The sequence below is a fragment of the Dicentrarchus labrax genome, unplaced genomic scaffold (genome assembly GCF_905237075.1).
Source record: "Dicentrarchus labrax unplaced genomic scaffold, dlabrax2021, whole genome shotgun sequence".
NCBI lineage: Eukaryota > Metazoa > Chordata > Actinopteri > Moronidae > Dicentrarchus > Dicentrarchus labrax.
Window position 1 is genome coordinate 1,213,914 of NW_026136721.1, and position 13,587 is coordinate 1,227,500.

Sequence of the window (13,587 nt, forward strand, 5' to 3'; positions counted from 1 at the left end):
AAGCTTTGTATCATTAGAACCACAGTCATATTTTTGAATGGTCGTGCATCATTCCCTCTCTTTCCCTGAGAGGGGAGAAATAAGGATTTCAGTGTTGCACTTCCTGCTTCCAATGATGTAAAAATCGTCATTTTGCGTCATTGGAAGCAGGAAGTCTCATATCTCTGTAGAGGGGGTGAGACTACAAACACTACTTCCTCATGTTTTTTTCACTCACGCTACAGACCTATTACAGATCAGTGGGTGGGACTTCACTTGCAGAAACTAAAAAATATAACCGCCATCTTGTTTGGAAGCTAAGCGGAGGCGCTGACGAGCCAGACGTTACGACTATGGTAATCAATCTAATATGGAAGAAATTTCGAAAGTATGATGGTCGAATCAGATGTTCGTGGCTACACCGGATTGCCCTGAGTCGTCAGGACGGCGATAACGGATTTTTTCCGAAACGATGATGCATTAACCCCGCCTCTCTAACCTTTAACCTCAGCCGCCGCCGCTAGACGCGTCATAACAACAACAACAATGGCGGACTACTACTACTTGTTTGTAAACAGCGCATGCTCCATGGCTTCTCTTCCGGTTTTAGTGTATTGGTGTGGCGGCGTCATAGCACTACATACAAGCCTGGCATATGTACTATAGCGTTTTGGGTCGTTTTCAGTGGATCTGTGCAGACGCAGATATTTCTGGAAATTACGCCGTGTTTACAGAGATTTTTTTCGAAACAACATCGTATTGGGTGAGGCCGCATACTCGTGAGGACAGGGCCATAGCCCCTCTTCAGTCTGAAAGACAGCCTGGGGCTTAAGCCATTCACACCTTGAAGGTGTGTTTAAAACGACATGTGTGAATGGGTCATTGAAATCCTTGCTCCAGCCTGCAGAGTCAAGGCTGAATATGGATTAAACACTCACACACCTTTAAGTCCCCTCTTAGCCAAAATTGTATAAAGTTCACCAGAGTGCATTTCACATGATTTTAGGTTGATCTAAAGCATGACCAAGAGGGGACCAGCCCCTGTGAGTATCTCAGTCCCCTGTTAGTTGGTGTGTTATGATGCTCAAGTTAAGTTCAGTTCCAGACTCTGCTCTGTCCTCCTCTTCCTCCACACAATCACTCATCTTCTTATCTGAAGTCAGTCTGATGCTGCGTTCCATTTGTCTCGTAAACCCGCCACCCGAGTTGGAAAGTGTAAATCTCGCAGCCATCTCGCGACATTTCACCGCGACAAACCCCGTTTTGGTCGTGATTTCAGACTCCCCACTCGGGGTCCCTCAGAGTACACCGAGCTAAACGGGGACTCGCAAAACAAAGATGGCAGCTCCCATATTGAGATGTATTTTCTTTGTATTTGTACTACGTTGGTCGTTTTAATGTCGATTTTAAATGCTCCTACACACTTGTTTACATTGCTGCTTTAGTCCGGTCACCAATACAATGTAAAATTTAGTTTTAAAACTGGTTAAATAGGCTAATGTAGCTAACAATAACAGTAGCCTGCCCCTCCCCCTGGTGGATCCAGAAAAACGCCACAGCACTTGTTGAAATTGAAATAGGCGAAAATGGCAAATATTATTGGGATGTAAGACTTGCAATAATGGAATTACTTGAAATGTTAGTGTTTCTGTAGAAAAACATTATTATTTCACATTGAGCTTGTTTAGAAGAGCCACAAACAATAACAACACAGCTGCTGCACTGATGGCGTCCATGTTCTTTCCGACTCGTAATAAATGGAACGCTATAAGTGGTACAAGCCAGGCAATTACGTCACATTCTCAGACGGCGGGTTTACGAGACAAATGGAATGCACCATGAGAGTCAAACATTAACACTGACTGTGAGCTCAGAATCAGGAAACAACACATCTGTTCATGTTTCACACAAAGACAGGAAGTAACACACACACACACACACACACACACACACACACACACACACACACACACACACACACACACACACACACAGTAAAATAAAAATAAAACCAGCTGAAACTCCACCTGCTCAGTTTTCTTTCAATCTAAATCATTTCTTTCCTCTACAGGAGAAACTGACTCTTGACTTTGACAGTAAGATAATAAAATGTTGTATGAACACTCACCCTGCCTCAGCCTTCAGTTCTCCTCCTTCTGCTCTGTCCACTCTAAATGAACCAACTGAACACTTTCACTTTAATCCTCCCTTCTGTATCTACAGGAAATCACATGATTGAGTGTGTGTGTGTGTGTGTGTGTGTGTGTTATTCAGACCTGTAACTGGTCTCTTGTTTTGTCCTTCTGTCCTGTGTCGTTGGGTCTTTGCAGCTCATGAAAACTCTTTGCTTTTTAAACTACAACCTCTGACAGAGACATTAACAGTTCCTGCTGAATTCCTTCAGAATAAAAGCATCACCTCCATCTATTTAACCAAACAACATGGTCTGTACTTTCTATTTATGCAATGCAGGAGGCCCCTAAAGCCTTTAATGGTGGCCTGTGCAGCAATTGTTCAGATGTATGTAAATGTATGTAAATACGAAATTATATCATATTAAGAGTAATTTAAAAGGTTAACATCCTCCCTTTATTTTGAAGGGCAGAGGCCTTATACGACCACATCCTGCCGGCTGAAATAGTTGCACCCTCTATCTTTACTGGGAATCTCCTCCTGTTTGAGGCGATGAAACAACAGTCCTCTGAGGAGACGCCCCTCCTCAGATCCATGTGTTCTTTCTCTGAAGTTATTCTCTGAATTTACATTTCAATGAGGAAATGTTGCAGATTCTAGTTCAATGAAGATAGTTCTGTTTAATGCTTTTAATGAGTTCAATCTTCATTTAGGAGCTGTTTCCAAGCAAATATTAATATATGTGATTGAGATTAAATCAGCTGCTGGACATGAATCTTTCTCTAGCTCCGCCCCTGCTTCTTATCTGAACAATAAATCTCAACAACAAGCTGATCATGTGATTTCACACACTCTCTCTCTCTCTCTCTCACACACACACACACACACACACACACACACACACACATACACACAACTTTATCATCACTGTACAAACACACAACTTTATCAGTCTATCTGAATATTTTTTTTGTTAGTGTGCAGACAGAGGACAGTTTGACAACAGTGGTACTGGTAATGGGTCCACTACAGCTGCTGGACTGGTGGTAACACACAGAACTATTGGCTGCTATGACAGGTCCCTCCCTAACAGCTCTCTGCTTCCTGGTGTCTCATTGTGTCTGACTGCAGAGCCAGACTGTCAATCATAGTCATGCCATACCTCTCATACAGTCCTGAACATCGACATTTACATAGTGAGTACTTTTACTTTTTGTACTTTAAGTATATTTTGAATGCAGGACTTTTACTCATAATACAGTATTTTGACACTGCGGTACTACTGCTTTTACTTCAGTAGGAGATCTGGGTACACCTCTGCTTACAGCTTCAGTCAGACAGGACATTTACAGACAGAGAGATGAGCTTTGAGTTAAAACTGTTTTTATAAAAACAGAAGAGGAAGTTCCCTGTTCTCTCTCAGGCTGCGTCACTGATGGATTTTAAAACTTATATTGCACATATTCCTGTCAGCATGTAAAGAGTTCATTTATTCATTGTGAACATTAAACTATATCAGGGACTGTCAGTCAGAGTGTTTTTAACCTCTGTGCTCCGGTCACAGTGTGACTCTGAAACATTATATTACAGGCAGATTCGCCGGTGTCTTTAGTTGTTCATGTTGGCTGACAGAAGCTTGAATGGCTCGATTGCCAATACCTTTACAAGATCTTCACAGTGTTTCTCAACCGACCCAGTCAATGAAATTAAATTCAAAACCCTAATAAAACAGCATACTGGTGACCAGTGTTGTAACGTTCTACAGTAACTAGTAGTGTAACTAGTTACAAATAACTAATTTTTTTCTCCAAATATCCCTTTGCTGATTGTGGCAATGCATAGCACTTGTTTCTAAACACATCAGTTCTGTTGTTCTCATGTTGGATTTTATGATGTGGACACAGGTATGGTTTTCTTCTACTGACTCTTTGCCAGCTAATATTTTCATATTTACATTGTCTCGAACAGGGAATAAACAGTAGCCAAGCACATGTTGGCAGTATGATGCTATCTCACCATCCAGTTAAACCTGGCAAATCTTGAAATTGATTTTTAAACTTCATAGAAAGGTTTCATGGCATAATGACATTTCTTCCACTCCACAGAGACACACCTTTCACTTTAATTCAGAAGATCCGGAAAAAATCACATCTCTAATTGCTTATTTCTTACATACCTGCTGCATTTCTACTGTTATGTTTAAGGTGGTTGTTATGATTTGTTTACTTTAACTGCGATAGTTTTGCTCATGTGCAATGGATTCATTTAAGTTTGTCACAGGAAAGTGAAAAATAGTTAATGTACCCACCCTGTGATTCGGATCAGCTCCAACATATAACGGGCTTCCTTCCACAAAGTTTCGTGAAACCAGTAGTTTTTCCATAATCTTGCAAATAAGCGAACTGTAAAACGTAACCTCCTTGGCGGGTTTAACTATGAGAACATAGATTCATGAAGATAAACTTGTAGGGGAGATGGAAGGGTCAGTGGGGTAACAAGCTGAGCAGAAGACCAAATTAGCAAAGCAAATGATGTGAAAAGTGTTTTGTCTTGATAAACCCACCGAGAATAATCACAGCTCTGCAGTTCTCCTTAGGTCTATGGAGCATTTAGCGCCGTAGTTCTTCCACATGTGTGTTCCAACACTTGCAAGAACAGTGTGGTGAGATAGTTCACAGTTTTCAGACCACAAAGGTTGGTAAAACTTGGTAACCTTCTTCTTAATCTGAGTATCTCTCTATGGGACATATGGCCCACTCCCAAATTGCATGCTCCAAAGCACATCACAAGCTGGCAAAATGGGGCTGAGCTGGTGCAGTTTAGATGATTGAATCACAGTGAAGAAAATCAGTCAGTCAAGTTCATAAGTCAGGTTAGGTTCAAGTAACCAGAATGGGGCTCTCCGGTGGACGGCCCGGGGCTGGACAGGGACACAGCAGAAGCAGACCTGGAGGCAGGGCGGAAGGACGGAGCAGCTCCTGATGTGCTTGCAAATGCTTTTTGTAGTTTCCCATTTCTTCCTTTTAAAAGGCTTCTAGTTATGTAATATTCTTGTGTTGTATTGCATGCGCAGCTATTTTATGATCTACCCACAGATTTTCAATGATATTTAAGTCAGGGGAAAGTGAGGTTGATTTCGAGGTACATTTAGGATCATTATCCTGTTGTAAAAGCTTTCCTCTTTTCAGCTTCAACTGTTTTACAGATGCTGTGATGTTTCCAGAATGTGCTTTATTTAGTGGAATCCATTCTTCCCTCCACCATGCAATGTTTCCTGTCTCACTGGCTGCAACACAACCCCTAAGCCTGATAGATCTACCCCCTTGTTTAACAGTTGGGAAAGGGGTTCTTTTCATGAAATGCTGCTCCTTTTTTTCTCTAAATATCCCTTTGCCGATTGTGGCAACGCATAGCACTTGTTTCTAAACACATCAGGGTTCTGTTGTTCTCAGGTTGGATTTTATGATGTGCACACAGGTATGGTTTTCTTCTACTGACTTTACTTTGCCAGCTAATATTTTCATATTTACATTGTCTCAAACAGGGAATAAACAGTAGCCAAGCACATGTTGGCAGTATGATGCTATCTCATCATCCAGTTACACCTGGCAAATCATAGAAAGGTTTCATGGCATAATGACATTTCTTCCACTCCACAGAGAGAGGAAGAGGAGTCAGTTCTTGTGGAGGAGCAGCTGTCCTTCTGTTCTTTGTGTCAGGATGTCCTGAAGGATCCGGTCTCTACCAGCTGTGGACACTGGTTCTGCAGACAGTGCATCACCTCATACTGGGACCAGTCTGCTTTATCTGGAGACTCCTCCTGTCCCAAGTGTGAAGGAAGATCAAGAAAAAGACCTGGACTGTAGACAGAAAGTCAGACAAGCTCTGTACAAAGTAAGATAGTACATTTATAGTTTTCATGCCAATTTTTAAATTTAGGATTCAGTTGCATTTGTTTAACATTAGATCTGGTTGTCTTCCAGCAGATAGTGGTCTGCAGGAGGTTTTAGATGAACATAAGATCAGTCTGAAGACGAGATGTAAACATGTGACTGAAGGAACTGATGAAACAGGAAGTGGAACCCTCCTCGACAGGATCTACACTGAGCTCTACATCACAGAGGGACAGAGTGAAGAGGTTAATACCCAACATGAGGTGAGGCAGCTTGAGACAGCTTCCAAGAAGAAGATCCTCCATGAGACTCCAATCAAGTGCCACAAGATCTTTAAAGCCTTACCTGACCAACAGAGACACATCAGAGTGGTTCTGACGAACGGTGTCGCTGATGTTGGAAAAACCTTCTCAGTGCAGAAGTTCACTCTGGACTGGGCAGAGGGTTTGGAAAACCAAGATCTCAGTCTGGTGGTTCCGCTTTTGTTCAGGGAGCTGAACCTGATCAAAGATGAGCAGTACAGTCTTCTCACACTGCTCCATGTTTTCCATCCAACATTACAGAAGGTCACAGCAGAGAAGCTCGCTGTCTGTAAACCTTTGTTGATCTTTGACGGCCTGGATGAAAGCAGACTTTCACTGGATTTCCACAACAATGAGGTTGTGTCTGACGTCACACAGAAGTCTTCAGTCAACGTGCTGTTGACAAACCTCATCAAAGGGAATCTGCTTCCCTTGGCTCTCATCTGGATAACTTCCAGACCTGCAGCAGCCAATCAGATTCCTCCTAAATATATTGACAGGGTAACAGAAGTACGAGGCTTCACTGACGCCCAGAAGGAGGAGTACTTCAGGAGGAGATTCAGTGATGAAGATCTGTCCAACAGAATCATCTCACACATCAAAACCTCCATGAGCCTCCGCATCATGTGTCTTATCCCAGTCTTCTGCTGGATCACTGCTACAGTTCTGGTCCACCTGTTGACTACAGACCAGAGAGGAGAGCTGCCTAAGACCCTGACTGACATGTACTCACACTTCCTGCTGGTTCAGACAAAGAGGAAGAAGCAGAAGTATGATGAGGGACATGAGACGAGTCCACAGGAGCTGATGGAGGCTGACAGGGAAGTTATTCTGAAGCTGGGGAGGCTGGCATTTGAACAGCTGGAGAAAGGAAACATCATGTTCTACCAAGAAGACCTGGAGCAGTGTGGTCTTGATGTCACAGAGGCCTCAGTGTACTCAGGAGTTTGTACAGTTATCTTCAAAAGAGAGAGTGTGATCTTCCAGAAAACAGTGTACTGCTTCGTTCATCTGAGCATTCAGGAGTTTCTGGCTGCAGTCTACATGTTCCACTGTTACACCAACAGGAACACAGAGTTACTGGAGGACTTCTTATGGAAAAACTGGGATAATGAAAATAGTGACTGTTTAATGAAAGATGACAATGATCATGATTCATGATGCGCTGTGTAAAGACCGTCATTGTGACAATACTCAGGGAGATGGTGAACTAATGCAGGCTAATTGCTAACATGCTAGTCTGCCCGGCTAGCACTCCTCCGTCTCGGTATCTGAGCGTCTGTGTCTCCGTCCTGAACTGAATCCCACCATGACATCACACACTGCTTTGTAGACTAGTGTTCTGAAGCCTAAAGTTTGGCATTTTGGCCATTGCCATCTTGGTTTTGGTTTTAGCTGCATGTAAATTATTTAAATCAAAACTCAAAACATGTGTTAGAAAGAAAAATCAAGATGTTTTATTCATTTTTTTAACAACAGCAACAGATAGATTACATTTATAAAAACAGGCAGAGACAGTTTTCTATCAGCTGATAAAGAGAAACGATTTCAGATTTTAAAAAAACAAGTTTGTTATCTGGTGCCGAAAGTGACCTGTGAGCCCTGAAATAAGGTTAATTCCTCAGAGAATCCAATGTGAGACCATCAACATGGTCCAACAGCAGAGTCCACGTCAAAAGCTGTCTGAGAAGCTAACACTGACGTTAAATTTGAAATCAATCCGCCCATTGATGGTCCAAACTGTGCTGTGTGAGCGCCCCCTGCAGTCTCACTGTGAATTATAAAATTTCTGAGCACAAACTATAAATACTTTTAATTAATTTAACAATAAAATCTATTTTTGTACAGATTCATTTAAAATTTTACACCAAAATAACAAAACAGCCTGATTGTGTCTATAAAACAATATACATACGATCTTTACAGTGAGTAATCTTATTATATAGGATCTCTGGTACAGCACAGAAATAATGATATCTGGAACATAAACTATTACAGTAAGGATTCATTTATTGATTAAAACTCTCTCTCTCTCAACCAATCAGAAACTAAAAGGCACCATGACGACATGATGGACCCACCCCCTTTATGACATCACAGAGGAAGTCATCGTGGGGACATGTTGGTGAAATATTGACTGCAGTGATTATTTCTGGAATCAATAACGTTTGTTCAGTTAATAACTGGATGTATTTATCGGCCATTAAAGGAGTGCGTCTGTACGTCTCTTCCTCATCATTCATTCCAGTTGTCTCTGGGGACGCCTGCAGGTTACTGCTGGTAACTGCAGGCGTGTGGAAGTCATTAATATAATCCTCAGGCTTCACAATAAAAGCCTTAGTTTTACTGTGAAGGAGTAGGACATGTTGTATTCCTGTGAATCCAGTGTGGGAACGGCGGACTACGCCACTAACAATGAGTTTACTATAAATAAATCAGTTCTGTTCACATGTTTCTGTTCCCAGCTGCATTATGGGAAATGTAGGATGCAGTGTCTTCTCCATCTCTTACAACAACAACTACAGAAATCATTAATTGGGAGAAATGAGGATCAGTGATTGTGAAACCTTTAATCAATAAAAGATCCTCTGAGAAACGAGCAAAGATCCCTGATTGGCTCCAGCACATGTCCATCACCCACCTGCCCCCCCACCTCCAGAGTAACCGTCCAACCGTAACCCTGCACCGACTCATCACCCTCCGCCTAAACAGCCAATGAGAGACAGACTCTCAGAACCTCCCAGCCAATCACACGTCAGGCTTCTGTCAGTGCTCTTTCTTGACCCCGCCCACTCTTCATCTTCTTCTGTGATTAGTGAATCAACTCGAGTCGCGAAGTCTGGAGAGACGCTGGAAGATGATGTCACGCTGCGTCCCCCTCCTCCCCTCCTCCCTCCTTCTCTGCCTCCCCCCCTATTTCTCCCTCTTTCCCTTCCTCCTCCTCCCTCTCTCTTTCACCTGTCTCCTCTCCTCCTTCCTCCCCTCTGTCTGTCTCCGTCACTTGTGTCTCCCCCTCCGTCTGTCTCTCTGTTGTTTCTGCACCTGTCTCACTCTCTGGCTGTGTTACCTCACTGTCTCCCTCTCCCTCCATCTCCCCCTCTGTCTCTCTCTCCCCATCTGTCTCTCTCTCCCCTTCTGTCTCCCCCTCTGTCTCTCTCTCCACCTCTGTCTCTCCCTCCCCCTCCCCTTCTGCCTCTCTCTCCACCTCTGTCTCTCTCTCCCTCTCTGTCTCTTTCTCTCCCTCCCCCTCCCCGTCTGTCTCTCGCTCCCCCTCTATCTCTCTCTCCCCTTCTGTCTCTCTCTCCCCCTCCCCCTCTGTCTCTCTCTCCCTCTCTGTCTCTCCGTCCCCTTCTGTCTCTCTCTCCCCTTCTGTCTCGCTCTCCCCCCTCCCCCCTCTGTCTCTATCTCCCTCTCTGTCTCTCCGTCCCCTTCTGTCTCTCTCACCCCCTCCCCCTCTGTCTCTCTCTCTCTCTCCCCCTGCTGGCAGGTCTCAGCAGTATCAGTGTCCATGTAGCCTGTCTCTGTTTCATTATCCAGCTCCTGGTCCTGGTGTTGGTCCTGGTGTTGGTCCTGGTCCTGATCTGGTTCAGGCTTACTCTCTGTCTCTGTACTAGGCTCCGGTCCCTGATCCGGATCCTTTTCTTGATCTAGTCCAGGTCTACATCCTGTGTCTGGTTCTGTTGAGTCCAGAGCTGTCAGCTGAGAGGGGAGAGACTCCTTCCTCCCCAGACCTGCAGACAGACAGACAGAATCCATTAATTTCCATAAAACTGCCGGTTGAAGTGGATTCCTCCAGTCTTTGAGGCCAGTCAGAAAAGACGCTATGCATTATGGGGCGGTAGAGTATGCCCTGTGAGCTCACGCTGTACTCTCAGATGTTCCTGATAATCTAGATCACATCTGGATATGTTGGCTTAGCTTCAGTGAGTCCCCATAGCTCCTATAAAGTGTGTGTGTGTGTGTGTGTGTGTGTGTGTGAGTGAGTCACCACTAGCCTACCTATCTATCAGGGAACTTCAGCGTCGTTACACACCCACGAACAGGGGACTGACAGACCGACAGGGGACTTTTTTTGTGAAATGCGCTCTGGTGAACTTTTTACAATTTTGGCCAACAGGGGACTTAAAGGTGTGTGAGTGTTTAATACCTATTTGGCCTTGACTCTGCAGGCTGGAGCAAGGATTTCAATGACCCATTTATACACGTCGTTTTTAACACACCTTCAGGGTGTGAATGGCTTAAGCCCCAGGCTGTCTTTCAGACTGTAGAGGGGCGATTACAAAGGCTATAGTGAAGAAAGGATACAGGATTTCTTTTAGTTTTTGTAAAATATATATATGTAAAGGCTCAGCTTTAGTGAAACATGATTTGTTATTATGTTTCTGTGACACAAAAGGCTCACCTTTAGTGGATGTCCTAAGAATCAAAATTGAAATAGTAACATAAAGGGCGGTCCAAAAGATAAGACAGACTTTATTGATTCCACACTGGGGAAATTCACAAAAAGGAGTCAAAGGGAATAAAATAAAAATAAAAAAAGATGAAAAAATAAGTAATAAAGTGGTCAGCAGTAAGATCCTTTTTGTATTAGTTTTGATTAATAAACTTGACCTCAGACTTTGACCTGCCCTTTAAAGTGGCTCAGTCCTAAAATACTCACTGTCCATTTTCACAAGCACTGGATGTCAATCAGTTTTTCAATAAACAAGCTCAGTTTGCAATTCTTCTCAATAATTTAATGTTAATTCTCAGTACATAAAAAAGTCACCACTTGTTTTGTATAGAATGACAGGAGTTCCCTGTGATAACGTCTGTTATGATTTGGAACTAAATTAAAATTTGTTGAATTGAATCAGTATTGTCAACTGAAATGCATCTTAAGCTCTACAGTCTAACTGCTATGTCAGTGCTTTAAATGGGCATTGAAATGGTAATGAGCTATTAGCAGCTCATCTCAGAACCATCACAAAATGATACAGATCAATGAACAGGGCTTTATATGTTGATCTAAAACAGAAAGTTGGTCCACACTTGGACTTGGACGTTCCTACAACCACAATTAGAAAACAGTACCAAAATAATGAAGAATTATATTGAGGAGAAGTTTATTTAAAGTGCTACAAAGCCCACACACACAGTCCTAAGATGATATAAAAAATTAGAGCCATAGCTCTTCGAAAGTCCTAGCTGAGGTATTTATTCAAAAGGGATGACTTTGAACAAAGGCTGTGATTGGAACAGAAAGGCACCAGGCACACTTCACACGTAGGGCATGAAGTAACCATTCAATCAATTAATTTACAAATTTTACACTGGCAGTCTTTGGTAGTGGTACAAACATACATGAGTACATAATGATGTCTTTTTTTTCCCACTCTGTTTATTTCACCATTCCACACACATCATAAAAAGAATACAAATTCCCCTAAGAAATTTAAATTAGTGCACTACTGTAATATTATATAATTTCTGTAATTAAAGCCTATATAAAGTAATTTTGTGGCTAGCACTGCAGGCCTTAATATTAGTGCATGCAGACAAGTTATTTCTTAATTGCAGGTAAATCATTATTTATTCTAAAAAAAAAAGTGGCCACAATTATTTTTGTAATGTATTTTTGTAATATCTGTATCACAGATAAAGTTTTAAATATTGAAAACATTACAGTTAAATTGTATTTTTGATAGAAACAAAGAAAGTCTTTGCAGTAAACAAACACTCATTGAATGTGAAAGAATGGGTAGAGGCAGTTCCACTGCAGCATATGGAGGTCCCCTCTTTGATAGGTAGACATCGCTAATGGAAAAAAGTCCCCTCTTGGAAATTTCTTTTAAAAAATTAAAAGTTACATTTGATGTAATATTCTGGTTAAAGTGTGTTAGTACCTGCGGGGGTTAGAACCAGCGCCTGCAGGATGTCTGATAGAGAGACAATTCCGACGATACGAGACTCCTCATCAACGACAACCAGCCTGTGAACCTGCACACACACACACACACACACAGACACACACACACAAACACACACACACACACACACACAGACACACTTTAAGGCTGAAAACATTGAACGATATCTGATAAAGCTGAAGATGAATCAGGTCTCAGTTTCATTCTACCCTCAGGTCCAGGGCAGCAGCTTGTTATAGAGGTTACCTCGGCCTTCACAATGCGGTCCACGATGGTCTCCAGTGTTTCCAGTTTGTTGCACTTCATGACTCCTTCAAAGTACTGGGATCTGTGTCTGAGAGCCTGCGTCACCGTCACGTCCAGGTTGTTGTACGTCTTCTCTGCCGCCAGGTTCTGTACAGACACATCACACTCAGGTTTCCTCTCCCCACAGTGAGCACAACTCCACACACACACACACACACACACACACACACACACACACACACACACACACACACACACACACACACACACGTTTACTCACAATGACGTCGAACTTCGAGTAGATGTCCACCACTTTACCTGCAGACGCACACAGGAACACAACATGTTCACACCAAGTCGTTCGCCAACATCAAATCACGTGTTGAAAAATCTTGTTGCCGGCGGTTACCGTTGTGGTCGACGACGGGCAGGGCAGAGACGCGGCGGTGAGTGAAGACGGACAGTGCTGTGATGAGCGGCGTGTCGGGGTGGATGTAGGCGATGTTAGCGTACGTCCCCACAGCGAGCTCCTCCAGAGACTGCTTCATAAAGGCTGGCATGGGCATCTCACACACCTGAGACACACACACACACACACACACACACACACACACACAGAGAAAAATAATATAAAATAAAATAAAATAAAATAAAATGAAATATTATACTATAATATATTATAATAGTATTTAATTTAATTTAATTTAATTTAAAATAAAATGAAATATTATACTATAATATAATATAAAATTATATAATATATTATAATATTATTTAATTTAATTTAATATAAAATAAAATGAAATATTATACTATAATATAATATAATATAAAATTATATATTATAATATAATGTAAAATAATATAATATTATAAAATATAATATAATATATAAAATAATATAGTATAACATAAATAATATATTATAATATTATTTAATATAATTTAATTTAATTGAAAATAAAATAAAATAAAATAAAATAATATATAAGAAGATCCCCCCTCTGCTGCTGAAGACTCACAAAGAGCTGCAGGAACTTGAGGATCCTCTTGTGGGTCAGGATGTAGAGGGCGTTCCCACTGACCGGATCAATGACGGGAAGACGATGGATCTTATTCTTTATC

General features: G+C 41.9%; 3 protein-coding genes across 24 annotated transcripts in view; 1 reads left to right on the forward strand and 2 right to left on the reverse strand.

Moving 5' to 3' along the window:
- Window positions 1-2,348, reverse strand: part of LOC127355193 (NACHT, LRR and PYD domains-containing protein 12) — a 43,281-nt gene extending 40,933 nt beyond the window's left edge. For 21 of the 22 annotated variants that reach the window (XR_007881677.1, XM_051385796.1, XM_051385793.1 and 18 more), the window contains exon 1: window positions 2,256-2,348. The gene's annotated coding sequence lies outside the window, so the exon portion shown is untranslated. Of the gene's footprint in view, window positions 1-2,107 lie in introns of all 22 variants that reach the window. The other variant, XM_051385774.1, reaches the window with a different exon arrangement.
- On the forward strand, window positions 999-8,850 carry LOC127354855 (protein NLRC3-like). The gene is made up of 3 exons (XM_051385122.1): window positions 999-1,022; window positions 5,979-6,006; window positions 6,099-8,850. The coding sequence occupies exons 1-3, from the start codon at window positions 999-1,001 to the stop codon at window positions 7,466-7,468; spliced, it is 1,422 nt and encodes a 473-aa protein (XP_051241082.1). The 3' UTR covers window positions 7,469-8,850.
- A 150-nt stretch (window positions 8,851-9,000) lies between these two features.
- Window positions 9,001-13,587, reverse strand: part of LOC127354871 (5'-AMP-activated protein kinase subunit gamma-2) — a 33,120-nt gene continuing 28,533 nt past the window's right edge. Inside the window, exons 12-18 of the mRNA XM_051385155.1 lie at window positions 13,485-13,587; window positions 12,872-13,037; window positions 12,743-12,780; window positions 12,463-12,609; window positions 12,193-12,286; window positions 9,595-10,038; window positions 9,001-9,011 (exon numbers count right to left, since the gene is read on the reverse strand). The exon at window positions 13,485-13,587 is cut by the window's right edge and continues 24 nt beyond it. Coding sequence (XP_051241115.1) covers window positions 9,001-9,011; window positions 9,595-10,038; window positions 12,193-12,286; window positions 12,463-12,609; window positions 12,743-12,780; window positions 12,872-13,037; window positions 13,485-13,587 — 1,003 coding nt within the window. The remainder of the gene's footprint in view (window positions 9,012-9,594; window positions 10,039-12,192; window positions 12,287-12,462; window positions 12,610-12,742; window positions 12,781-12,871; window positions 13,038-13,484) is intronic.

Coding starts and splice junctions, on each gene's coding strand:
- LOC127354855 (XM_051385122.1), top strand. CDS start 999: ATGACCAAGAGGGGACCAGCCCCT. Junction 1,023..5,978: donor CCAAGAGGGGACCAGCCCCT/GTGAGTATCTCA, acceptor CCTGGACTGTAG/ACAGAAAGTCAGACAAGCTC. Junction 6,007..6,098: donor TCAGACAAGCTCTGTACAAA/GTAAGATAGTAC, acceptor GTCTTCCAGCAG/ATAGTGGTCTGCAGGAGGTT.